Raw genomic sequence first — 27,750 nt, 5'->3', positions numbered from 1 at the left:
CTGCCCCACACACCACCATCCAGCACCACAAAGCCACCAGAGGTCAATTTAATTGCACAGTATTAGATATATGATCAGCACACATATGTGCAGCACACGTTGCCCACTTACATAAAAAATGCCCAAATCGGCACTCAGTATAACCAGCAGCTATTGAAAACAAAAGACTGTTGCTGCTGCACTCACTCCTGCATTACTATTACCAGCTGTGAGATCACTAGAGGTGACGAACCAGAAGTCCCGCCTCTACGCGTTTCATCAATTGAAGTTATTAGGAAGCCATTTGAAAAAGTCAACTGACAAAATGCATAGCAGCGGGGGAAACGGCTTGTCACTTCCGGTGACTGGAACACACAGCGGCTCCAGGAAATTTAGCCAAAAAAGACAATTTATTATCTCCCCATTAAACACTTCCATCACAAGCCCTGCAGCATGTGCATAAAGTGTGACTGGTCACAAACATTAGTGATTTGTGTAACAAATATTGAATAGCTACGGAAACACCTACAATGAATTAACGGGGTTTCTACTTTATTCACAGATTTATGCAATCCTTTCTTTTACATTATTAAACATATTCCTGATCCAAACAGCTAGATAAACCCATTGAGAGACACGGTAATTTAGCTAAATGTGCAACCTGAACAAATATGTACATCAGGTAATGGTGGCTTTTCTGTAGACATACCTAAAATATGAATTGTGTTAATCCTGGTAATACAAAATGAGCCTCAAACTATTGCCAGAGTTCCTTCTGCAAAACTGACACAGACTAAACCAAGAAAGTCATTATTAGGACTGTTCTGGAGACCTTTCTTTCCAAAATTGCAGCTTTGCCATGGATATTGAAAGAATAGGAGTAAATCAGTATGAATGATTTTTATAGAAGTACAGGAGAAGAAGGTAGTCACATGGGGCATGGAATCATTTGTGTGCAACTTTACTTATACGATACATCCTATGATGATGATGATAATAATAATAAAAATATATTTATGATTTGCAGCTGCAGTTTTGTACTATGACAGCCATTGATGAATGCCAGAAGTTTGTACTATCCAACAAGTTATTAAAATTACAAGCTTTCAACACAAAAACAAGAAGAAAAAAAGGGGGGGGGGCCTTCTTCATTAGGTATTATACTGTATAATGCTACAATATGTGATGTAACAAAAACATAATGCCTGGTGAAGACACCCAGAATATTTAAAAAGCTTGAGCCTTGGTTTAGACTGGATACGGCGCAAATCAGTGTGATTTTCATGCAGTTTGGAGTGCAAATTTGCGGTGTGATTAGTGCTTAAAACAGAGCTCCACCCAAAAGGGGAAGCTCCGCTCATCTACCCTCCCTCCCCCTTCGCTGCCACATTTTGGGGGGGGGGGGCGGCTTACCTGGTTTTGACAGGTACCTGCTCCCACATCTGGCTGATTTTGCCACGGCGAGCGCAGCTGGAAGTTCAGCCCCCTACTCCTTCCACCGCAGCCAACCCAATGAGAGAGCGCAGCGCGCTGCATGGCTTTACTGCCGGTTAGCTCTCGTGGAGATGGTGGCAGCAGCTCTCGATAGCCTATTAAAAAGTTGGCTCAGGTGAAGACACCGTTGGATTCCTGAATAGATAATAAATAGTGTACTAATAATAAATGTCAGCTACAGTATTTGTAGCTGCTGACAATTTTTTTTCTGTAGGAGCCTGGAAGCTCCTCTTCAACAGCTGTGATGCGATAACGGTCTATGGAGCTTAAAAAAAAAAAATGGACATCGCACTAGACATGCACAGGACTAGGACTGGAACAACTAATCAGCATAGTTGATTAGTTGGTCCGCATACAGAATGCATTATTTGTTTACATATCAGGAAATACAGCACGGCACACATACACAGCCATATATGGCAGCAAGTGCCTGAGAACATGTGAATGTGTGAGGAGCAATGCTGCATGGGACATATAGTTTTGGGCAGGAGACAGAAGTGAGTCATTCTAAAAAGGCAGAATTTTGTTTACCATGCTATAGGGGCACGCTATACTATACTGTGCGTCCAGCTATAGGGGCACTCTGAAGGCAGGAGCCAGAAGCTCTGGTGGGGGGGCCCCAGAAGAAGAGACTCAGAGATGCTCTCAAAACAATTGCACAGAGCGAGCAAGTATGACAAATTTGTCATTTAAAAGAATCCAAAAATTAACAATCACTTTAAGGGCTCTGTGCAAGGAAGATCAGCATCTGAACCCAGGGAAGCTGGAAGCTGATAGATTAATTGTAATGCCTTCTATTACCTCCACATTTAAAGTAAGAGTAAATCAGTACCCTTACAGGTAATATTCACAGGCAAAGGAGGCAGAGGGGGTGCCGATAGCCAGAACCTTCTACTATCCCACCACAAACATATATGGGAAATTGCGCTCAAATTGACAGGTGCTGACTTCATTCATTCACACACACACACCCCTTTGGCATAATCCTCAACTACGGGAATGGTCTTCAATCCCGGGTGTTGACACCTAGGCATCTAAAAGGGATACTATACCTACACCAAGTAATTACCCCTCTCAGAGTATGCGACTTTCAATCCCTAAAGGACGAATTTGAGCTACCCCCACATATGGTATTTCGATATCTACAACTGAGGCATGCCCTTCAGGCCCAATTTCCAGGCGGCTTCCCAAACGTGCAAACATTACCCCTAGTGGAGGTGATCATAGGTGCAGATCCCTCCAAGCTAATATCCACTTTCTATAATATTTTACGAACCCACTCGGTGGCACGGATTACAGCTACCTCCAGAACTAGATGGGAGGTGGATATAGACCCCATAGAAGAATCAGACTGGGAAGAAGTGTTGGAAAACACTAAGATGGCCTCCCCTAGGCTTTCCGAGCGATTGACTCAATTATACATTATACACAAATCTTAGCTTCCACCAGCAAGAATAGCCAAATACCACACAAATTATAACCCAAATTGTCCAAGATGTGCTGACTACCTGTGTACATTCTACCATCTACTATGGTCTTGCCCGGTAATCCAGAGCTACTGGACGCAGATCATACAATTTCTACATGACTACATGGGCTCACCTTTACAGCTGGACCCTAAATCCTGCTTACTGGGCCTGCTCCCAGATGTTTCAATAGATAAGTTCCTAGCCACCTTCCTACACGAAACCCTTTTTAGCGCATGGAAAATGGTAGCTAAACAGTGGATGCGAACCGCTCCCCCTACTATCCAGGCCTGGATTAGGGAAATAAACTTGAATTTTCCATACAAGAAAGTTAAATATTGTCATAGGGGGATGTCCTGTCAAATACAACAAGGTCTGGGACAGGTGGCTCGACACCCCCGACACATGTAATGAGTAAACTTACTCACCTGAACATGTATTGGGGGATGAGTAGTGCCCCAGGTCATAGGCAAGAATCACACCACTCCTACTGTGGATTGATGAATGTTCTGGAGAATCTTTAGTGCAGAGAATTTGAATACAATCTGATAAGTATGTTTTGTTATTAGAGGAAAGGATAGACTACATTGTGTAATGGACACCTAGGATAATTCACCTTTATGTGATTTGTGTGTATCCTATTGTACTACATGACATGTACTGTGCTTATATATTTTGCTTACAAATGAACGGTTTAAAAAAAAAAAAAAAAAAAAAATCTTCACACTGACTACCCAGGAAGGTTCTATTGAAAGCAAAGATTATATTCTAACAGCTTCACTGACAAATGTTTGCATTGCAAAAGTATTACTTTGCATTCAAGAGACAGGATGCATAAAAATTACTCCAACATAAAAAATGTATGCCTTTATAGCTTAAAAAAACACTAAATGCATGTCTTATTACTAATTAGGCTACATGAAATGTCCATGTTCTGTTTTTAGAGAAAGCAGACAGATTACACAATCTCTGCCCCAAAATGTTTACAACCTTCATGCAATCACGTAACACAGCAGGGCCGTTGATGCAATCAGTATCTTTTGATTTGTGGCACACAACTCAAGCAAAACACATATTCAGCTTCACCAAATCAGTGTGCCCTAATGATGTATTTCCCTTCCTGCCATAAGTTTGAAAGTTCTGATTCGGTCATGGTAAAAGTTTAAGTACCGTACCTGACACTGCATAAATACAGTCATTTCTGATTTAGGGAGAAGAGCCTGCTGAGGACTAAATATTTGAAGAGCCAAGACCGTCAAGGTAGAATAAGTGGTAGGCCATTATAAGGAACAACCCTAAAAGGAAGAGTTGTGAAGATCTCTGAAATATATACCACCCGGCCTCAGTTACTGAAGTGGAGAGGGCATCTAATTGCACATAACTGATCTTGTAATCTTGTGATCAGACTCCTGGCATAATTTGCATTTATACCCACATTGCTTTGAAGTCAACCCGTGGCCAGGCCATGGACATTTGATACATATATATCCTTAAAGTGGACTTTGTCATTTTTTTTAACTTTCCATCTATTAAATCTTCTGCCCTTGTTGTTTTATCTTTGGATAGTAAAACTTTTTTTCTACCAGTAAATACCTTATACAGCCCACTTCCTGTTTCTTGTCTGGTCATTAGCCTGGCTTATGACATCATGCACAGTTCTCTCTCTCTCTCTTGTGAGAGTTTGCCAGGAAGGGAAAGGGGGGGGTGAGTCATAAAAAAGGGCCAATGAAAGCTGCAGAGCTGGATGTGTGCCTCTGTGTAAATCCAGGAAGTGAGCAGGCAGCAGCTTCAGCTGCCCACAGTTTAAAACGGCTGCAGCCAGACTTAGTGGAGGGAGATTTCTGCAGCATATTTGACAAGTACAGAATCACAGTATCTATAAAATAATATGCAAAGTGGTTGGAGGGAAGCTTCAGAATGGCAAAGATGTTTTTATTACAAAATTATATGAGCAGACTGCAGTTCCTCTTTAAAGCAGAACTTTACCGAAAATGAAGTCCCATCTCCCAGGTGGCTCTGCCCCTCCTCAGGTGCCACCATTGTGGCACATGCACAGATGGACACGCAGGCTCTGCCTGACCTTCGGGTCCTGACAGTGTCCATGGGTACACCTGAGTAATTTATTGTGCATGCACAAAGACGGGGATGTTTTCAGACCTCACTGTTCGTAGTCAATGCACGATCAGGGGAAACCTTGTGCATGTGCAGATACCCGGGGGACCTGGCGCACGTGCAGATGTGACACAAGGCTCTTGATACCGGAGCCCTGCGGCACATCTGTACACACGCAGGGGACAGGAGCAATTTTCTCACCTAGGTGAAAATTGTGGAAGTGCTGCTTTGCAATGCAAAAATAAAGTTGTGGAGGAAGGTCAGCCCAACATGCCCTTTATTGTGAAGATTCACTTTACAGCTGAATCCTGGGCAGAAAATGTATTAATTGTATTGGTGCTTTCATACCTTAATGCAATTTTTTTCCATTAAGTGTGTCATCTCTGAGAAATCCAGGCCTCCATACGCTGTGACATACGTGTTGTAAGAACAATGGCTGCTATGCGGTGTATCCTGATCACCAGTCTTGTCTCCGCGTTACTGTACTTTACTGTGAACGGTGACATAAATACGACCTCGCTCACTGTAGTGGGTGGACTGGGGAGTCAGACCCCTGGTCTGAGGCTCCTACTGTGCCAATCAATGCAGCGACAGTAGTGTGGGGCTGACTATGTGGGCGTGTCGAGGATAGAGCCCACAGTGCCAACTCAACCCTTCACTTAGGATCGCTCCCTGTCACTTCCTGCATTTCCCTTTGCGTAAATGGGAAATGTAGTCCTATTTTCTCGCACAAATGTAAATGTGAGACAGAAAATCCTCCTCCTGGCACAAGAAAGGCGCACTAGCGTCCAAGGGATATCATTACATCACTGGGGTTTCTAAATCTTGTATTGCGTCAACTTTTAACAGAACTTAGGGAGAGGGATCTGCAATTGCAAAGGTAGCACAATCTTGGAGTTCAGCTTTAAAACAAACCCTCACTTGCCTCTGCGGTTATAGGTACTATGAAACTATTCTAATTTCCCCCCCCCCAAGTTTTGTGTTGAGTATGGATTTGTATACTATCAGCTTTTTCTTTCTTTCTTTTGGATTACCCCATTGAGGAGACAGAGGAAATAGAGGGCATTTTACTCTGACAGACCTCTCCCATCCTGGGAAGAGATGGCCAACATGGAGGGGAGTTTCCAGGCAGAGGAAAAAATGAAAGCTCAAAACACTCAAAAAAGCTCAAACGCCTGTAGGAGCAGCTTCTTTGAGCTGCAGCGTGAATGAGCCCTTGGAGGCAGAGAAATAAATGCTCAAAAATGCCCATTGAAGCAGTTTTTTTTTTGAGCTGCAGTGTGCATGACCCCCTTACAATAATTTCCTCTTCTTACAGGACACAAGAGGAATCGCTCCAACGGAGACACAGATGGCAATACAAATCCTTTAGAATAAAATGAAAAAGTGTTGGTTGAAGTTGCATTTTAAGAGTGACATGATAGAGGTGATCAATCTGCAGAACTCTATAGAGAGTAGGTTTTCTCCTCCATTAATAGCTATAAAGTAATGAAGAAGAGACGCATGACAGAAAGTGGAAGGGATTTTCTTAGATGTTTCACACTTACGGGTTTTCCCCAATACCTCGATGTCACGGTAGACTTGCAAACTTCTACATGCAACTATTTGGAGTGCAACCTCCATCACTGCAGTAAATGAATGCACTCTGAAAACCTTGAATCGTGGACCTAAAAAGAAGGTCTTACACAGGCCTTATAGTAGTGTTATGCCCCTGGTGTTTTTTTTATTTTTTGTTTTTTTAGCTTTAAACATTAAGAATATAAACATTCCGCAGTGAAGGATTTGTTAAAATTCTTACCCCACACTTGCAGTTTACAACTTTTAATGTTGCTGGCTCCTGCTTGCAGCGCTCCTTCCCTGAACTTCCAGTCTTCACAGGAAAAAAAGTAACTGTGGACAGGGTCGTTGAGCCAGTCTGTAAGGCTGGGGGAGGAGGGAGGAGAGAGGAGCAAGGGAATGCCTTGCCATCCTAGGGTATGGGACTGTGTGTTTTTTGATGCACACAGTATAGGGAGACAGGATTCCAGTCCCTGCAAGCAAATGGTAGCTCCATAGGACACTGTAAGAGAAAGGAGCCACCCTGAAACAGGAAACCTGCTGCAATGGTCATGGCATCCACATAGCAAGGGTTAAAAGCTAAAGACAGTAGCAGAAAGTGCTTAAACAAATATCACTAAAAAGTAAACAATTTTTCTTATAAGAAAATAAATTTATTTTATACACAAGCCATTTTTTTAAATCTCATGTTTTTTTTTTCAGTCTGCAGTAGGGGTGCTGAAATTAATTGCTGCATCGATGCATACGACCGTAAAAATAGATTGTCGGTGACGTCATCCCAACTTGCCCCGCCCCTCCAGGGAGATCCCTCCTTACAATACATGCCGCTCATGTGACTGCCCGGCCCGCTTCACTGCTCTCACGTCAGTGGAGAATTCTCAGCCACGTCCGCTGACTGCAGCTATCAGATCAGAAGAGAGGCGGGCGGGGCTGAGAATTCCCCGCTGACGTCAGGAGAGACGTGAGAGCAGAGAGGCGGGCCAGGCAGTCACATGAGCGGCATGCATTGTACACACAATGAGAAATGAGGTATGAAGTTACATATTTTTTAGAAAGCACATACAGTGAGCGGGGCACTTCATTGCTTGTAACACGGGATTGAAACTGTTAATTTAACAAACAGTGAGTACAAATGTGTTTGTACTCGTACATGCTCTGTGCTGACAGTTCCCCAGCTTCCCCATTTGCACATTCCACTGTGTTAACTCCTAGTGTGCTGGAAGGTGCAAACGGGGAAGCCAGGGAATTGTCAGCAGAGACAGTACAGGGAACTTCACAGGGCTGTTTGTCAGCTGTGGATTCTATCCCTCCAGATAGCAGCAGCGTGTATACGCCTGTACCATGTAGTGCACTTTTTAAGGGAGTGAGGTTATTTTTAATTCAAAGCGGAGTTCCAGTCAATTTTTTGTATATTAAAAGTCAGCAGCTACAAAAAAGTATCTTCTGACTTTTAATAAAAAAAACAATCACCTGTGCCACAATCCAGCGATGTGGCCACCCAAAGCCTCCCTTCTCTCCCCCACCTGTCCACGGCACTGGCAATACTACTGTGGGCATCCGGTTGTGACAGCTTGCAGCTTCACAGCCGGGTGCGCATGTCCCACTGCGTTGTCCTGAATGGCCGAGCAATCTTCTGGGACCTGTGATGTGTCCCAAAAGATTGCAAGGAGGGTGGGGCCGCCTAGGCAGCCCAAGTGGATGTGGGAGCTCGTTGGTAATTGTGATGCACCGTGGAAACGAATCGCGAGACCAGTGAAGATGCACACTTCTAGTCTGCAGTCAACCAATTTTCTAAAATGGTAATGGAAATTTCAAGATGTTGGTTCCTTGTACCCGTAGCATCACCAGGAACTTTCTATATACACCATTATATGTGCAAAGACCATCCTCAAAATGTAATTTTCAGCTTTTCGTAGTAAGTTATCCCTAAATAGTACACTGGAGCCGATTATGGGCCTATAGCAGGCAGGCCCTCTCATTTAGCACTCAGAAGCAACTGGAATTCATGAGCTTGTTTCAACAGAACCGCAGCAGGTAGAAACTAGTTTAATAGGTTTGATAAAAATCCCTGCAGCGTTTACAAAATATTTATGATGAGGTGTGTGTGGGTGTGTGTGTGTGTGTTTATTTATGCCTTAGGCTTCATGTACACTGCTGCTGGTAAACAGACATTTAGAAGCAGTTGGGCATTTTTTTTTCAAATGCCACTGAATTCTCCTCTATGTCATCTTATCATTGAGTTTGGAAACATTTTTTGGAGAGCAAAAAAAAAAAAAATGCATTTAGGACCGATGTTCAGAGGCATTTGAAATGCCAAATGCCTGTAACAGCTTGTAAACGCAGTAACTCACGTTCCGTTTAGAGGCGTTTATGAGTATTTGGGGAAAAAAAAAAAACGCTTCTAAAAAAAGCAAACGCGGCATGTAAACGAGGCAAAACTGACATTTTTAAACATCGGTTACTACCTGTCAAGGTGAATCGTTCAGAAGAGCTTGTAAAACATCCCGCGTACATTAAGCCTTATTCTAGCTATTTTTGCAAAGTTGGATACAGTTTTTTTTTTGGATTAGGCTCTACTGGAGAGGAAATTTTAACTTGTTTCCTGTCCTCGTACAAGAAACTGAAGTCGTCACCAGGAGAGGAAGGCATGATAGCTATAAAAAAAAAAAACAAAAAAAAACAAAAAACACACAAAACAAAAACAAAACAAAAAAAACCCCACACATTTCTAGAAGTTAGAATCCTTCCCAACAAAGCGCTTGTTGGATCTGGGATCCGTTGAAGAGATATCCTGATGTCCTGGGCATCCCCCACCTTAACCCTTGCTCCAGCAGACTTCCTCCAGCACTGGAACTTTTGCATACGTCTTAATTTTGCACTCCATTTAAATATTGGATTTGCATTTAAGTTACTCTTGTTTCTGCACTGTGTGGATTTCACATGGATATTGTAGAAGAAGCACGGTTAACGTGCACATTTGCACTTTATTTCTAGTCTACACATATTTGTATTATTCGATTCATTTTTCATAGGGCTGCCCTTTCTCATTACGTATTTATTTTTGTGCTAAATATCTGGGTCTGCTTAGCTGCTATTTTGTTGCTCTTACTAAGTGCGGATATTACTCTCATTTATATGGCTCCATGCACACTGGAGCTCATAAACGGCCATTTTTTTTTTTTAAACAGACCATGAACTCCACTCCATGTTATCCTATGTGTCCATGCACACATGTACATTTTTTAGCTTTTATCAGCAGTGGAGTTTATGGGCTGTTCTCTGAATGCCATTTAATCGCGTTCAAAGTGCCGTTTTTCTGACCACAAAAACCGCCAAACGCCGAAAAACGCACATAAGCGCTCATAAACGCGTGTTAATTACCGTTCGGCGTTCTATATTTTCAATGCATTGTGGGAGTTTGGGAATGCATTGTGGGATTTTTGGAGTGGCCTCTGTGTATTTTTATTAAAAATGCCCATAAACGCTAAAAAACGCGCATAAACGCCATTACAAAACGCTTTTTTCAACCAGCATTCCAGTTTCAGCTCCAGTGTGCATGGAGCCTATATGTAAATATATGAAAATATAGATTGTTAAAATTGGTCATTTTCAGTTTCGACCAATGCATCCTGAATTTTCGGTTTGGGCACCAAAATTTCCATTAGGTGCACCTCTAATCTATATGGCACGCGTTATAAAAACACTACATTTACAAGCCTTCCCAGAACTATAAAATTTGACAGCAAAAAATACAAAAAAAAATAAACCTACAAAAGGAAGTGTACCAAAAACTGGATAGAGAGCTTTACATCATACAAAAAAAAAATGTTCAAATCTCTAGGCAGGAAGAAAAGGAGTAACACAGAATCTGTACAGTTTTACTGTGCCAAGACAGAGCTAATACAGCTTTTTATTGTCTGAATTATTCAACACAGGTCTGCATTTTATCTACTGCACATAGTTCAAAGTCTGTTTGAAAGGTAAATGGAAGTTAGTCTCATTTTATTGGAGTTTTCAACAGTGATGCTTTTATAGCAAACTGAAAGGTTTTTCTCTTTTAAATGCAACTTATTAATACAACACATACTACAGGAGAACTGAGCCTGCCAGTAAGCTTTCCTAACCATACTTGTTACAGTGGTAAAAAATGAACATATATGCAATTTAAAAAACACACTGTGTGTCTTTTGAAGTCTTAATTAATGTTGTTTGGAAACAACTAAGGATAAAACGAGTAATACAGCTAAAGTCAGCATAAGACACATAAAAGCTAGAAACAAGAACACAAGACAGCAGCTAGAAGGACAGAATGGTATTAAACACCAGACAAAGAAACAGATGAACTATGTGCATGGCTGGTAATCATCACCCACCTTCTCTTAAAAACCTGCTAGGAATCCTGATGCTGGGACAGGATTGAGTGAAGAGTCGCCTAACGGGAAACCAGCGTACCTTCTTCTTAGAGCCTGTTACCACAATTACCAGCAATGAGTCAGACATACACAACACAGGGCATCAACAGACAGCAACATGAGCAGCAATAAGGAGCGGGGCTAAGACTGACATCTTTTCTAGTACTTAGGGAAGGAGTAATAATGGAATGACTTCTTGTAGGTTTGGGGGGGGGGGTTATATGTTAATGACACTATTTAGTTTCTAAGTAATAGGAAATTATTATGGTATCTCTAACAAATTGTATGGATTAACCGATAATGAAAATCCCCATTAGAGGAGTGGGAGGTTAAAATACTGCAATAAAAATAAAATCTATACAATGGAGTTTACCCACTATAGAAAGGAGGTTAAAAGTATAAAATATATATATTAAAAAAATATATATAAAATATTATAATTACATACATATATATATATATATATATATATATATATATATATATATATATATATATATATATATATATATATATATATATATATATATATATATATATATATATATATATATTTTAGCACATATTACTTATATTTTTTTTTTACTCAAGATTACACAGTGGGGTACCCCACTTGTGTACACACATATAAAGTGATACCAAATCAGTTATAAGCACCTTTAGGTTTATTAAATAATGTACAGCTTGCACATGTAAATGCACAGGGTAGCATAATTCTCTCATCAGAATGATTCTAGCTTAGTGATGCTACTCAGAAGCTTTGTTTTACCATGCCTCTCTCAATGCTAGTTTGCTAGGTATGGTATTAATTCCAAAAACGAAAATGTAATATATTGCAGCATACCATTTCATAGGTACATTTGTTTCCCCCTCCCTTGTTTTTTAATAGACCATGCTGTCCAGCAAAAAAGTGGTGGTTAGAAGGTTGACACAAACCATTGAAGACTGACAGGGGTGCTTACAACGGTCAGCTTTTATTCATTTATGGAAAACCTTTATCCCAAATGTAAAATGGTTGCTGTAACAGCTTAAAAAGTGTTTAGCTTCAATTTGTCATATGCATTAGCAGATTTAGATGGACTTGGCTGACTTTCCCCCCTCCCCAGATTGACAATGCAGCTGTCCCAGTGTGGCTCCATTGCTTCTCCATCCAGAGTGAAGCCACCCTAAGAAAGGAAGTGTGTTACTGGCCAGATCTTTAAGTGCAAATTGTGTTTTTGTGTTTAAATACTACATTACCTCTGACTTTTTTTTTTTTTTTTACAATAAAAACACCACACACAACACAGTTGCCTATGCAATAAAAAGTGCCAATTCGCAGAGCTCTGGCATGCTACATACTCTATTCTACAGAACACTGCCAATGAATCCACTTAAAGCCCTCCTCATTTGGAAACCAAAGGGGTTGTCCAAATCCCAATTTAGGCTCATGACCCATGTCCTTGCAGACGACAGTGAAGGCCTGGCTTTTGAAACGCATACTTGTGTCTGAGGTTGAATCCAGAGTCACTTAGACTTTGCTCAAGGAGAAGCTGGCGGGTAGGCTTCAGGGCAGTATGTCCGCATTTAAGCCATTTTTGGAACCGTGGATAGCCAACTATCTCCCACAAGACTTTGACCGCCTACTTGGAACTGCAGAAACCTCCACTCTAGGTGTATCTAGACCAGTGATGGCAAACCTTGGCACCCCAGATGTTTTGGAACTACGTTTCCCATGATGCTCAACTACATTGCAGAGAGCATGAGTATTATGGGAAATGTAGTTCTAAAACATCTGGGGTGCCAAGGTTCGCCATCACTGATCTAGACCCATATTTAGTGTTGCCTCTCCCCCTCCTCCCCACCTTTTTCCCCCTTTCTCTTCTCCTCCATCCCATCCTAACCTTTAACACTTTGCCTCTTTTCCAAATGGTTTCTCAATCTTCTGGTTTTTACATCGATTTGTTGGCCATATGCAGAACCTTTGAGTCCTTTAACGTTCCTACGGTAATACATGCTGGAAGTTCACTGCCTCCAAAATGTGTAGTTTTCTTGAACATCGTTCCCACATGTGAATTTTAACTTGTACAATCAACTGTCATGTACACAAAAACTCTGTACTTTGACTTGGTCAATAACTATTGAATAGAAGGTACTTCTGCGCTACTAATAATAAAAGTCTGTGTGATTAATTAATTAAGATTGCTGCTAAACACCAACTGTTATTAGCAGGAAAAGTGAAAAATTATATATAAAAAGATGGAGCGCTACCTTTTATCACACTTAAATTATGATTACCTAGCAATATGAACAATAAGTGCACAACATTGACCCCTAGTGGGAGTAGTAAATATGACACTTAAAACTTTAACAAAAAATCAAAACAACGTCCATATGATAAGTGCAATCTTCTTATGACCAGGTGCAATGCGCAAGGTATGGCAAGTGACAGATAGCAAGTGACAAACACCAAGTGGACCCTCCACCAGTCACACTATGCGCTCACCTCCCAGAATGGCCCCCCAATAAGGCCTAGTAGCACCTTCCCCTCTTGGGGTCACAATACAAGGTGTCTTTTTAAGCTCCCATCAATGGGCTCCTGCAAGCGTGGTCTCTCATAGGTTGTGATGGCAACATATGGGTAAAGAAACTAACAGTGTAGTACTGTAAACATAGTTTTTTTTTTTTTAATTAAACATACAACTGTTCCACTCACATTTAAAAATGCACTAGCCCTGGTGCATACAGGTGATACAATTTGGCATGTACAGATCAATCTCTGGGGTCACAGAATCATCTGCAAGTCCTCTGCGCTTCTGCCCTCCTGTGTGATCGTATGCTTCCTAGGACAACGCAATAACGTCACCGCCCGAGGCCTGATGGGGCGGTAATGTCATAAGGGGTGGGGCCTCCGGATGAAGTCACCCGGTGACCCCACCCCATGCCAATATAAGTAGAGGCACGCTGCGCACCCAGCATTAGAGCGGGAGAGAGCGCTGAGTCAACATCGGAAGAACAGAGGGAGACGACAGCGGAGAAGACCCAGCAAAAGAGCGAGAAGACAGAGGGAGAAGAACTGGAGAGGGCTAGAAGACATCAGTGGAGAAGACCCAGAGAGGGGAGAAGAACCAGCAGAGGCAAAAGAGCTGGAGAGGGGAGAAGAGATGCCGGAGCTGCCTTAATAAAATTACTTTAAAAACCTGTGTACTGTTTTATTTTTGCCACTTTTTTTTTTTTTTTTTTTTTTTTTTTTTAGGTGAATGATTAGGGGTACAATGTACCCGATACTCATTCACATAGGATCTGGGAGCCCCCTTGTTAAAAGGGGGCTTCCAGATTCCGATAAGCCCCTCGCCCGCAGACCCCAAACCCAAAGGCCAGGGTTGTCGGGAAGAGGCCCCTGTCCTCATCAACATGGGATCAAGGTGCTTTGAGGTGGGGGGGGGCCCAAGGGCTGCATGCTCGGATAAGGGTCTGGTATGGATTTTGGGGGGCCCCCACACTTTTTTCGGCGTGGGGCTTCCCCTTAAAAATCCATACCAGACGGAAGGGCCTGGTATGCTCTTGGAGGGGGAATCTATGCCATATTTTTTTTTACATTTTGGCCCGGGGTTCCCCTTCAAGATCAGAGCACAAGTCGCATGCCAAAGTCGGATCAGTTAAGATCGCGATCAGACTTTGATCCGACTTCAGTGATATTCAATGGGCTGAAGTAGGATCAAAGTCGAACCAAAAGTAGTGAAGGGAGCATTTTCAAAGTCGGACCAGTTAAGACGGCTCTCATAGGGAAACATTGATTTTCACAAGTCATGCGACATGAGCTCCCAATGTCGAAGCGTTTGTCATAAAAGTGTGAACCTGGCCTAAAAGCTTATTTGCCTTTTCATGAGCGTGAAAGGCAATTCAATCTGGTGAGACGGCTCTATTTAAATCACACTGGTGGTGGTTATAAGGTGTATTATTCCTGGCTCTACTCACAAAAAGTGTTGACTGTTAATCACAAACTTTCCTGAATTGAATAACTTTGAAGATGTATTTTTGATTTATACACCATTATTTTGACAGCTGTATGGACTTTTGTATGATTTTGAAATTTTTGAATATTTTGTATTTTCACATTCGATTATAATCACTTGCAGATAAAGAATTGTCCACTGCATAGTACCAGTGGTTGTGCAATTGATTATTGTTTGGTACACCAATATTAATGTCTCAGCATTTTTTGGATTATTTAAGTAGCAACACTGAAATACAGTGAAACACAAAATGAAGTAGAGGTAATATCTCAAATATTCTCAAAGGGAGGCTCCTGGAGGACCAAAGGTTCAATTCGCACAAGGCCAAGGAAGACTGAAAGAAAATTGCACGGGCAGAAGCCTGGCTCTTTATGGTTCTCAAGGCAAGCTATGGAGAAAGGCCAAAACTTCAGCCACCGTGAAGGAATGCAGACACAAACCCTTGGCCTCGCAAAATGAAAAGGCAAGCCTTACAAGTGCGATCACCAAGGGATCACCAAGTCCAATGATCCCCCATCTTAGACCCTGGCTTCCAACAGCCAGCCATCAGGTCAGCGATGGTAAATCAGGATTAAAGATCAGTCCTGGGAGAGATCTGCGAGGGCACTTCTGCTTTCAGTCGCACCCGGTGTGAATCTAGATCCACCAGAAAAGCTGGAATCCCTTCAGCTTCTATGCTGTGCAGCATGCAAGGGAGAAGCTTGAGATTAAGAAATTGCATGAATGAGGCGATACTGGCCACCAGAGAATTCATTGCAGCCACCAGGTAATCCCTTGCTCTCGCCACATACCTCTGTTGAGACAAAACTCCAGAAGATCCACATCCTGAGAGCCCCACCGCAGACAGATTTGATAAAACACGTTTGGGTGCAGATGCCCCTCACCTGGATCCAGAAACTAATGGATGAGAGTCCACCTGCCAGTTTACCATGCCTGGAATGTACACGGCCAAGAGAGCTAGCACAAAGTTCCACCCACCAAAGAAGGTGTGAGGCCTCTAGCACTGCTGCTGAACTCCTCATATCACCCTGGGGAGCTTAACATGGCGTTGTCCAACTGAATCCTGACTGGGTGACCATGAAGAACCTCCTTCCAGCTTTCCAGCTATACAAAGCCCGATTGCTGGAAGCTCCAGGACATTGATTGGAAGTCGAGACTACTCCATTGTTCAACGACCCTGGGCTGATCTTGAACCCAGGAAATCCAAGGGCACCTTTCCCTCCTGAAGGAGTTGCAAAAGTGTCAGTGGGGCTCTGGAAGGCCACTTGTCCTGGAAGGGAAACCCTGCCAGTTTCACATAAACTGGGAAAAAACTATCCAGTAAGCAGACCTTGGCAAATAGGCATAGCAGCCATGGTGAGGTTTTGAGATTCCTTCCCGGAACTCAAGGTTGCTTGTTCAGCCTAGAAAACAGGAGGATTCACAACAGGAGCGAGGTCCTCTCCAGAAGTGCCTCATCAAAAGGAGCAACGTACTGAAAAAAAAAATGTAGAGGATGACCAAGTGCCTCTGTAGCTCCAGGGGTACTTCAACAGTTAGGAGATTCTTCCTTGAGATGCGGAGCAAAGCAACAGCAAGGAAGACGTTGCTTTTACACAATTTGTGGGCTGCAGCCTCTGGGTCCACAGGGAAATTGTGAGCCACAGCGGAAAAATGGATTTGAAGTTACTCGAGAGGGAAGGACATTTGTCACTCGCCTTTGCGTCAAAATGCCACTGCCACTTGGGAACAAAAAAGTACAAGGCCTGTCAGAGCAGACTACCAGAGCATTTCCATAGAAGGGGAGGAAAAAGAGGACCAGCAAACATCGTAAGTGGAAAAGGAGGTTTAGGAGGAACAGAGGAACTTTAAGTGAAGTTGTTTCACTTTATAAAACAAACATTCACCTGAGTATCATTTTACTCCCAGTCACTCACCGGCATCTTTTTCTGTGTGGCGGTTTTCATCCATCTACATCGGCTACCGCGGGATTAGGTTACTCCTGTACGTGCGCAAGAGCCAATCATCCTGGCACACAGAGATCTGATCGGCCACTGTAAGCCAAGTCTCTTCTGCAATAAAAAGCCTGCCTGCTCAAAAAGAAGAGCTGAACTTTCGCTTTAAAACCTTAGCAAAATATGGAAAGACAGTTTGACACAGACAATGTCCAGTGTCTTTTCCCAACAGCACTCCACAGAGCACCACAGGACATGCAATTCTAAGGATAGGATTAACACTGGATCGAGACCAACACAAGAGCCACAAGCAGAGAAATAAAAGGCGCACGAGTCAGCTGAAAAGTTGGGATTGGTACATTTAAACAAACATGGAAAATGTACTGTAAGTAAATCATAAGATATTCTGAACTACCACTAATTACCAAACATAACCAGCCTATACATGTGTATACCCTTTGCTTCCTCAACTCCCAGTCTCAGCTGGTAGGTAATCATCTTCAGGCTTAATCACATATATGCACACACCTGGATAAGCCTGCAAACCCTGAGGCCCCTTTCACACATGCGGACAGTATGTCCGTATTTCATCCATCCATTTTCGGATGAAATACGGACATACATGCATCCCTATGGGATAGCGGGTGTCAGCGGATGTACATCCGCTAACACCCAATGTCGTCCGCCTCCGCTCTCGTCCGATTCTGCGGACGGAAGAAAATCCTATTTTTCTATCCGTCTGCAGAGCGGATTGGAGGAACACGGACAGACGGTCCGTGTTCCTCCGATCCCCCATAGGGGAGAGCGGAGATCTGACAGGGCGGTCCCTGCACAGTGTGCGGGTCCCGCCCTGTCATCTGCCTGCTCAGCTGGGGAAAGCGGAGCGATCCCCGCTGAGCAGCGGATAAACACGGGGCGGATCAACACGGATCCGTCCCGTGTGAAAGGGGCCTTAGGGTCATGCCTTTAACTTCTCTAGTGCTTTTGATACTATCAGGCCAGATCTCTTGGGCGAGAAGCAAGCAACAAAATAGGCCGACGTTTCCTTGGGTCATGGATTGTACTACATGACAGGAAGATTGCAGTATGTGCGTTTGCAAGACTGTGTCGCATAGGGTGATCAGCAATATTGGGGTTCCACAGGAGACAGTTCTCTCTCTCCCCCTTTTTTACTGTGTATGCCACTGATTTCAGCTACCAGTGTCTTGCCATCTTCAGAAGTTTTCTGATGACTCTGCAGTAGTGGGATGCATCAGGGATGGGGAAGAGACTATGTATAGGACTGTGGTGGAGAACTTTGTCACATGGTGAGAGGATTATCATCTGCATCTAAACTGTGACATGACAAAGAAGCTAGTTGTGGATTTGAGAAGAAGGGCACCAGTGACCCCCATCTCCATCCGGGGAGTGGATGTGGATGCGGTAGAGAGTTACAAGTATCTAGGGGTGCACATAGATAATAAGCTGGACCAGAGTAATAACACTAAAGGTGCTCTATAGGAAAGGCCAGAGCCTCTTCTATTTTTTGAGGAGACGGAGGTCCTTTAACATCTGAAAAACAATGCTGAAGATGTTTTAGAGGTCTGCGGTGGGCCAGCCCTTTCCTTATGCAGTGGCATGCTGGGGAAGTAGTCTAATGCCCCGTACACACGGTCGGATTTTCCGATGGAAAATGTCCGATCGGAGCGTGCTGTCGGAAATTCCAACCGTGTGTGGGCTCCATCGGACATTTTCCATCGGATTTTCCGACACACAAAGTTGGAGAGCAGGAGATCAAATTTTCCGACAACAAAATCCGTTGTCGGAAATTCCGATCGTGTGTACACAAATCCGACGGACAAAGTGCCACGCATGCTCAGAATAAATAAAGAGATGAAAGCTATTGGCCACTGCCCCGTTTATAGTCCCGACGTACGTGTTTTACGTCACCGCGTTCAGAACGATCGGATTTTCCAACAACTTTGTGTGACCGTGTGTATGCAAGACAAGTTTGAGCCAACATCCGTCGGAAAAAATCCTAGGATTTTGTTGTCGGAATGTCCGAACAAAGTCCGACCGTGTGTACGCCCTACTAGGGTGGCTGACACCAACAGACTCAACAAACTAATTCGCAAGGCCAGTGATGTTGTTGGATTAGAGTTGGAGTCTTTAACAACATTGTTGGAGAGGAGAATGTTGTTTAAGGTACGTTCAATCTTGGACAACTCCCACTCCACAATATGCTGGTTAGTCTGCAAAGTACCATCAGTGACAGATTGTTACAACCACAATGCACCACAGGAACTCATTTTTGCCTGTAGCCATCAAGTTATAAAATTCTTTCCTGTGAAGGCTGGAGGTGAAGATTTAAATATAGTTTACGATCAGGATTTTGTATTTTTTATAGTATGTTGGTATTATGTTAATTATTTGTAGTAATGCTAGAGAAAGAGGTGTATTTGCATTTTAATAGTGTGATTTTCAGTTATTTTTTTAATCAGTCTTATTTATTCTATGTTGTATTTTAATTGTATGGATGGTTTATTAGTATAGTTTTAAAATTTGTTTTATTTGGTGCTATAGGCTTTTATTGGGAATGTCATGTCATTGTGTCTTGTTCTGTTCATTGTTGTGATCTTGTGTTGTCTTTCTTCAGTGTAGTATGTGTTGCGATAATTTCCCTTTGGTTATTAAAAAAGTATTCTGAATACTATAAACTAAGGTAGTTTCTGATCAAATGCATCAATAACAGTATTTATGGAGTGACTGGACCTAATATACTGTGAAATACAGGTCCACTGGACACATTTTTAGTATGACACCAAGCCAACAAGCCAAACTTTTTTTTTTGTTAACCACTACAGCCCGGAAGGATTTACCCCCTTCCTGACCAAGCCCTTTTTTGCGATACGGCACTGTCGCTTTAACTGACAATTGCGTGGTCAAGCAACGTTCTACCCAAACAAAATTAATGTCTTTTTTTCCCCTCAATTAGAGCTTTTTTTTGGTGGTATTTGATCACCTCTGCATTTTTTTTTTTTTTTTTTTAGTTTAAAAAGTCACAATTTTGAAAAAAAAAAAGCAATACATTTTTTGCTATAATAAATATTCCCCCCCCCCAAAAAAAAAAAAAAAAAAAAGTCTACAAAATAGGGGATAGATTTATGGCATTGTTATTAAAAAAGAAAAAATATATATAATAATTATTAGTAATGGCGGCGATCCGCCATTACGCCTGTCACTGGCAGGCAAGAGGTTAAACACTAGGGGGCGATCAAGGGGTTAACTGTGTTCCCTCAGCATGTTCTAACTGTAGGGGGGATGGGCTCACTAGAACATGACAGATCACTGCTCACGATCGCTGGGAGCAGTAGATCCCTGTCATCTTGCTAGGCAGAACAGGGAACAGCCTCTCTGTGCCATGATCGCGGGCCACCAGCGGAGATCGGGTCCGCGGGCACAGCGGGCTAGCTGCGGATGACGCAGCGACGTACAGGTACGTTGTTTTGCACACCCGTGCCACTTTGACGTAAAACTGCATGGGCCGGTCGGCAAGTGGTTTAAAAAAAAACACACAAAACATTCCAATGCAAATAAACATCCGGTGTAGGAACCAAAAAGGATAGCCAAAAATGTAAATATTTCTAAAAACACTAGCTGTATTTTACAAAAACAAAAATACACTAAAAATGCAACCATATTATTTTTTTCTTTTAATTCTGGTTTAAGTAGAGAAGGATTAGAATACCTGTTGGGTTTTTATTGCTGTCCATACCCCCATTAGGTCGATTCACCCTCCATTTGTTTACTATCATCACTGAGTGAAAGTGAAAGAAAAATCATACATTTTGGGTTGTGACCAGAACAGGGATAGAGAGAACATTTTTAAAAGAGTACACTAGTTCTGGTGAACCTGGTGACAATGATAAATTCCATCACTTTAAAGGGTTTTTCTAACACTTTCTGTTTTGGCTATGGGCTATTGAAGGGAAATCTCCCCAGTGAGACACCAATGAGGGAAAAAAAAAAAAAAAAGGAAGGAAGAAGGTTTTACCTTTGGTAGGAATGATTAAAATTAGAACTAAAGTAGCCCAGACTCCGTGCATAGACACTTCCCCTATTTTCTCCAGAACTCGGTTTCATACTGGTTACAATTTGTGTCATAAGAAAACACTGACCCACTAAGAATGTTACTCAAAGAATTAATATGGTTGCTCAACGAGTATCATAAAATGTGCACATACATTAGTTATCTTGTTACACAACCCTGTTATCATTCCACTGCAAGGGAGGTTAAGGTAACCACAATCAGAAGATCCATGCATGTTAAGTGGAATGCATAGCCATATATAAATTAAAGAACTAAACCCATTTAATTGACTTGCTCAAGTACCTCAAGTATGAAATATTTCACATATTTTATATGCATTTACAGTCAACAAAAACATTAATATAGTGCAGCTTACCAGTGCTTAGATGAGGCAGCTACTAGAGTTATTTTTTCAGGTTTTTTTCTCCCCGCTCGATTTACACCTCGCAATCCTGAGAGTAACACTTCCTGTCATTGGGTGGTTAGGCTCACTCAATGTGCTGCATCGGTGGATGGAGCTTTGTCACACTAGGCTTTTCTGCTGACATGGATTACAAAATACACCTTCCACTCCATATCTCACTTAGATGGGAAATTTGTCATTTACAGAGGAACTCTTGAAAGGAAGAGCATGTTCTGGGGTTTTAGTTCATTCATATAAAAAAGGGACCAGGACACTGCATTACTGATAGGATTAGCAGGTATTTTCTGTATTTTTAAGACCCTTTTCACACTGAAGGCGTTTTTTCAGGCATTTTAGCGCTAAAAATAGCGCCTGTAAAGCGCCTCTCAAGCCTCCCCAGTGTGAAAGCCCGAGTGCTTTCACACTGGGGCGGTGCGCTTGCAGGACGGAAAGTAAAAAAGTCTTTGGGGTGGTGTGGGAGCGCTGTGTCAATGGGCAGCTCTGCCGAAAAAGCCTGCAAATCACTTCGGGAGCAGGGCTTTTTGGGCGCTATTAACCCCTTGCCAACCCCTTCTTAGGGGTTAAAAGCCCCCCGCTTCTGCCCACATAGCAAACTAGCAGCGCTTTACCACTAATGCTCGGGCAGTCTGAGTGTGAAAAGGGTCTTAAAAATGCTTAGCCTGAAAAAAATAATGTAGCCAACCACACACCAAGGGCTGGCAAGCTGCATTATTATTATTGTTTGTTCTTTTGGTCAATTTTGATGTTGGTAAGCCATGCCTTTTTTGTGCCATACACAGTACTTCTAGAACAATGCAAGATTTGTTTCATTGGTCCACAAAACAATTGCCCAGGAACTCTTTGGTAAACTTTAGGCATGCAGCAATGTTTTTTTTTTTTTTTTTTTTTTTTTTTTTGGGGAGCAGCAGCTTCCTCCACGGTGTTCTGCCATGGACACCCCAACTGATCAAAGAATTACATATAGTATATTCAAGAACGGGGATGTTTGCCAGTTCCAGGGATGCCTTCATGCCCTAGCTGTTACTTGTGGGTGTTTTTTTTTTTCTCCCCCCTCCATAAAATGTTTTGAAAAAAAATAAATAAAAAGCGGACATGGGAAGATATCCAACACAAAACAGAGGATATACATAGTCCACTTACAAATCCAGACAGTGTATTACACACATATATCCATGGAGAAAGGAATGCCAAGATGACTTGCACAAGGAGAGGGAGCCTCACATGTAACAAAGCTGTGAATGGTATAGAGACAACAAAAATGCCCAGACTAAAGAAATCAGTGTATCCTGTTAGAAGGAATCAAGGGTGGGTCTTAACTCACTTACTTTTTCCTCCATCACTGTGAATGTTTAACCACTTGACCTCCGGAAGATTTACCCCCTCATGACCAGGCCTTTATTTGCTATACGGCACTGCGTCATGCAACGCTGTACAAAAATGAAACTCATTTAATTTGTTTCCCACAAATAAAGCTTTCTTTTGGTGGTATTTGATCACCAGTGTTTTTTTTATTTTTTGCGTTAACAAAAAAAAAAAAAAAAAGAAGAAGGAAGAAAAACATTTTTTTTGAAATAATACATTTTCCATAAATTAAAAAAAAAAAATAAATAAAATTTCTTCATAAATGTAGACCTATATGTATTCTGCTACAGATTTTCGGTGAAAAAAGACCCAATACGCGTATATTGATTGGTTTGAGCAAAAGTTATATCGTCTACACTTAGCTAGTAATGCTGGCGATCAGCAAATTATAGCCGGACTGCGATATTGTGCCAGGCAATCTGACACTTTGTGGGAATCAATCACACTAATATAGCGATCGGTGCTAAAAATATCTACCGTCACTGTACTAATGACACTGGCTGGGGGGGGGGGGGGGGGGGGGAGTGGCTTGCAGGTGATGGAGTAGGCAGCGTGGTGCGAGAGCTCTGCTGAAAATCCGCGCATTTCTCCTGACTTAGCCATCCTGTCACGACCAAACTGCTACTAACCTGCACCGGAGGGATCACCACACCGTCCTCGATCCAGCGGTACCACATACTCCACGATCCGGCAGTGGACATGTCCTGGAAAGGAGGAAGAGAGTCTCTGCCAGCAACAGAGCATGGCGAACAAGATGGCGCCCGGTCCCAGCGCTCAGCCAAAGAGGTGGCCATGAAGATGTTGGTGCTCTGGGAAAGGGTAGCCTGCCTACAACACCCTCCCTTCTCCTGGATTCCACCGAGCAGGACTCCCTCCCAGAGGCACAGGAGAATGCATGGCCTGAAGACCCAGCACATACCTCCTCATGGGACGCAGTGAGAACACTAGACCCTGATAATAATGCCAGGGTTCTGGCAGACCAGGAGCTCCCTGCCCCTGAGCTGGCCCTTAGGGATATTTTTTGCAGCAGTTACATCATGCAATATGTCTATTACTACCCTAACTACTGAGATTAAAGGGGTGAAACTGGAGCTGAATCTAATTAGACAGGATATGCAGAAACTGTGTGACCGCACTGCAGCCCCGGAAGAGAGTGAGTAATGTGGAGGATGAGGTTATACCACTGCAGAGAGAAGTTCGCCATATGCAATCGATCATCACCGGCCATCCAGCCCGTTTAGGACATGGAGAACAGGCAGAGATGCAGTAATTTCCATGTGGTGGGCATACTGGAGAGGGCAGAAGGGAAAAATCCTGTGGCATTCATTGAGAACTGGCTACTTAACACATTTGGCAAAGATTCCTTCTCCTCAATGTTTGCAGTGGAACGTGGCCACAGAGTCCCACCCAGACCGCCTAAACCTGGAGAGCCTCCCAGGCCGTTCCTATTTAAAATGCTGAATTTTAAGGACTGGGATGCCATCCTGTATAAGGCCAGAACCAAAGGAGCCCTTAAGATAGATAACGCCCGCATATCATTTTACCCAGATTTCTCCGCTGACTTACAACACTGCAGGGCTAAGTACACTAAAGTAAAGAAGCACCTCTGTAAATATGATGTTGCATATGCAATGTTGTACCCTGCCAAGCTCAGAATCGCAGCAAATGGTGAAATGCAGTTTTTGATAATCCTCCAATTCGCTGGATCGTGTGGAGCATACCCTTAAAAAAAAAAAAAAAAAAAAAAAGGGAGCACCAGCACCCATGGAAGAACTGTGCTTTACCCTTTACTTCCCACTACAGTTTGGTGCAGATACCCTGGGAGTAGACCTGAGGGTGTCCTCCCTTTTCCTAATTCTTCCGATCAGGCGGAGAGGAAGACATAACTTCGTTTGCACTACATTTCACCAATGACTTGGACTCGCAAGTCCCTTTGAGTCAGAGTTGAACAGAGACGTTGGGCTCCCCCAACACAGTCCTGCGTGGACATGCTCTATGTTACAGAGTACTTCACTGTTTACAGGATGCACAAACTTTTTTTTTTTCTCCTTTTTGGTTGCTTAAGGTTTTTTGTTTTTCTTCCTATTCTGACCCCTGCTGGTTGCAGGGTGAACATTTTGTTTTGGTCCTCTGTTTGTCCAACTGGGAAAAATGTTCTATGGCGGTCACCGTCACACACTCACCTAGATTCGGTCTGCGAAAGCCTATCCCATAAAGCTGCTAAGTGGAGATGTGGAGAGTCCCTTGACGAATCCCTACACTTGAAGTTGCTCCTACAAGTTTCATACCAGTTTTTTACTCTTTGTCTAATCTGTGTACTTTAGTCTCACGGAATGTGAGGGGGCTGGGGGATGAAGTGAAGTGGGTGGCATTTTTCTCAACGCTAAAGGCCCACAAACCCTCTGTGGTGTGTTTGCAGGAAACTCACCTGCAGGTGAGGCCTGCATATCTACACTTAAAAGCCACAGCTATCCTACCAGTTTCACTCCACCCGCACAGCTTACTCCAGGAGGTGTCAGCATACTTATTTCGGGTGTGGTCTCCTTCCAATTACTGCACTCCCTGATTGATGAACAGGGACGGCATATTTTCTTACTATGCTATTTAGCAGGATTAACATGTATTGTTGCAAATATCTACGTCCCTCCACCCTTCTCCTTTGACAGCCTGAAGTGTTTAGCACAATTTATATCCTCCTATTCCAACATTCCGATTTGGGTACTGGGAGATTACAATGTAATAGATAAACAAATGAATACATTTAAATCCGGAGCTAGTGGCAGCTACCTCCCGTAGCCTCCAACATAGGCTGTGGAAGGTTTTGTGGAAGGATTGTGAACCTTTTTGGTTCACAATCTTTCCAGAAACTGATCCCACTTCCAAAGCCCTGACTGAATTTTTACACTTCAATCAGGGCTCAGCTGGGTCTGCGGTGATCTGGGATGCTCTGAAGGCTCACTTGAGGGGCTCAATCGTCACGCAGATTACTGCCATTAAAACCAAGACCAAAGAATGGGAGAATCTGGTAATGAGGCCACCAAGGCGGGGGAGGGGTATATTGCTGCCCCCACTTCGGAATCAGAGCGTAGGTGGCAGGAACACACAATGGGTAGGGGGGAGAGGGGAAAAGAACCCGATAGGGTGGGTTCAAAAAAGGGGTTACTTCGTGCAACAATAGATTATGGAGTGGATATAGTGATAAAAACAATTTTATTGGACTTCTGCATAAAAACAAACACAATGAATTTACTATTACTAGAAATGTGTAGTATATTAGGCCTAGAATATACCAGACAAGGACAAACTTGACAAACAATACATCTAATAAACATATAGTGCTACCCGGTCAGGGCATATTGCAGTTTGCCACATTGGCCTGTTTAGTAGGGTCAATCAGTCAAATTGTATTGGATTACTTTCACCCTAATGGGGCAGGAAGCACAGGCCTTTTATCAGCAGGTTTCCACTACTGCAGCGGAGAACAAACAGTTCTTCCTGCAGCAAAAATACTTTAATGAAGGGGAAGACACTGGACATTTACTAGCCATGATAGCTAAAAGCCCAGCAAGGTACGACCCATATACAGGAGGCCCCCGAATTACGAACCTCTGACTTGGGAACGACTCCTACTTATGAACGGGAGGCGGCGTGACGTTCTGCGCATGCGCTCCACTTTTCGAAGGGGGGCACATCGGAAAACGTCGTCTGCGCATGGGCGGCTACTTGACAGAACATCGGAAAACAACGTCTCTGGCGTTCTGCGCATGCGCTTCCGACCAAATCCGACTTAAGAACAAACAGGCAGTCCCTAACCCGTTCATAATTCGGAGACTGCCTGTAGAGGCCATTCAAGACACTGTTACCAACCAGACCCACATCCCCGAAGTGTTTTCGGACTTCTACAGAGATCTATATACATCTAAAGTGCATCCCACACAAGAGGAGCCGAGCCATTTTTTGGACCAGTGCTCCCTTCCCCAGTAATCACAACAGGGCCTTGCTGCCCTCAGTAACCCACTAACGCTTGAGGAGCTCTTTCTGGCGGCGGCACCGATGGCCAATAATAAATCACCAGGAGCTGACGGCCTGCCCACAGAAACGTACAGTAAACATGGGGACACTTTTACCTACCCTGTTAACAACCCTAAACGATGCCCTTCAGGAAGGCGGTTTACCCGCTTCTATGAATGAGGCTATCATAGTGGTCACCCCAAAACCTGGCAAGGACCCACTACAACCTCACTCTTATAGGCCTATTTCGCTGCTCAACGCAGACGCCAAAGTTTCAGCACGGGTGTTTGCCACTAGACTCTCGGGGGTTGTGGCAGACCTGGTCCACTCTGACCCGTCCGGCTTCATCCCTACCCGATCTACTGCGCTGAACATCCGCAGGTTGTTCAACACTCAAATCCCAGTGGACAACCCTAGTAACAGGGCTATTTTTTTCCTCGATGCTGCCAAAGCTTTTGACAGCGTGCAGTGGAACTATTTGTGGGAGGCACTGCGTCGATTTGGTCTGGGCGACAGATTCATATCATGGGTGCAACTATTGAATGCTACCCCTGTGGCGAGGGCAAGGATTATTGACACCCTATCGGAGCCATTGCCACTGTTTCGCTGGACACCGCAGGGGTGTCCATTGTCAACCCTGCTGTTTGCCCTTGCATTGGAACCTCTGGTGGCTATGGTGCAGGCCTCCCCTAACATTGCGGGTTTCCGGCGGGGTCAGAGAGGAAAAAAATCTCATTGTACGCAGACGATACTCTGCTGTACTTAGGGGATACTGGGGACTCCCTGAGGGCAGTGATGCGCCTTAATCGACCAGTTTGGGCGGCTGTCGGGCTTTGCCATTAATTGCCACAAATCGGCCACTAGATCCTCTACCGACACCTCTAACAGACAATGTTTCTCACATACAAGTTGTTACCTCATTCAAATACTTCGGT

At 43.2% G+C, this 27,750-nt stretch overlaps 1 protein-coding gene across 2 annotated transcripts in view; it reads right to left on the bottom strand.

The window, feature by feature from the left end:
- KLHDC10 (kelch domain containing 10) overlaps positions 1-27,750 on the bottom strand; it is an 88,748-nt gene that overhangs the window by 29,517 nt on the left and 31,481 nt on the right. Inside the window, exon 2 of one of the 2 annotated variants that reach the window (XM_073619363.1) lies at positions 10,982-11,074. The exons of the other annotated variant lie outside the window; for it this stretch is intronic. Coding sequence (XP_073475464.1) covers positions 10,982-11,074 — 93 coding nt within the window. The remainder of the gene's footprint in view (positions 1-10,981; positions 11,075-27,750) is intronic. 2 annotated transcript variants of the gene reach the window in all.

The sequence above is a fragment of the Aquarana catesbeiana genome, linkage group LG03, assembly GCF_042186555.1.
Source record: "Aquarana catesbeiana isolate 2022-GZ linkage group LG03, ASM4218655v1, whole genome shotgun sequence".
NCBI lineage: Eukaryota > Metazoa > Chordata > Amphibia > Anura > Ranidae > Aquarana > Aquarana catesbeiana.
This window is presented reverse-complemented; position numbering and strand designations above follow the sequence as displayed.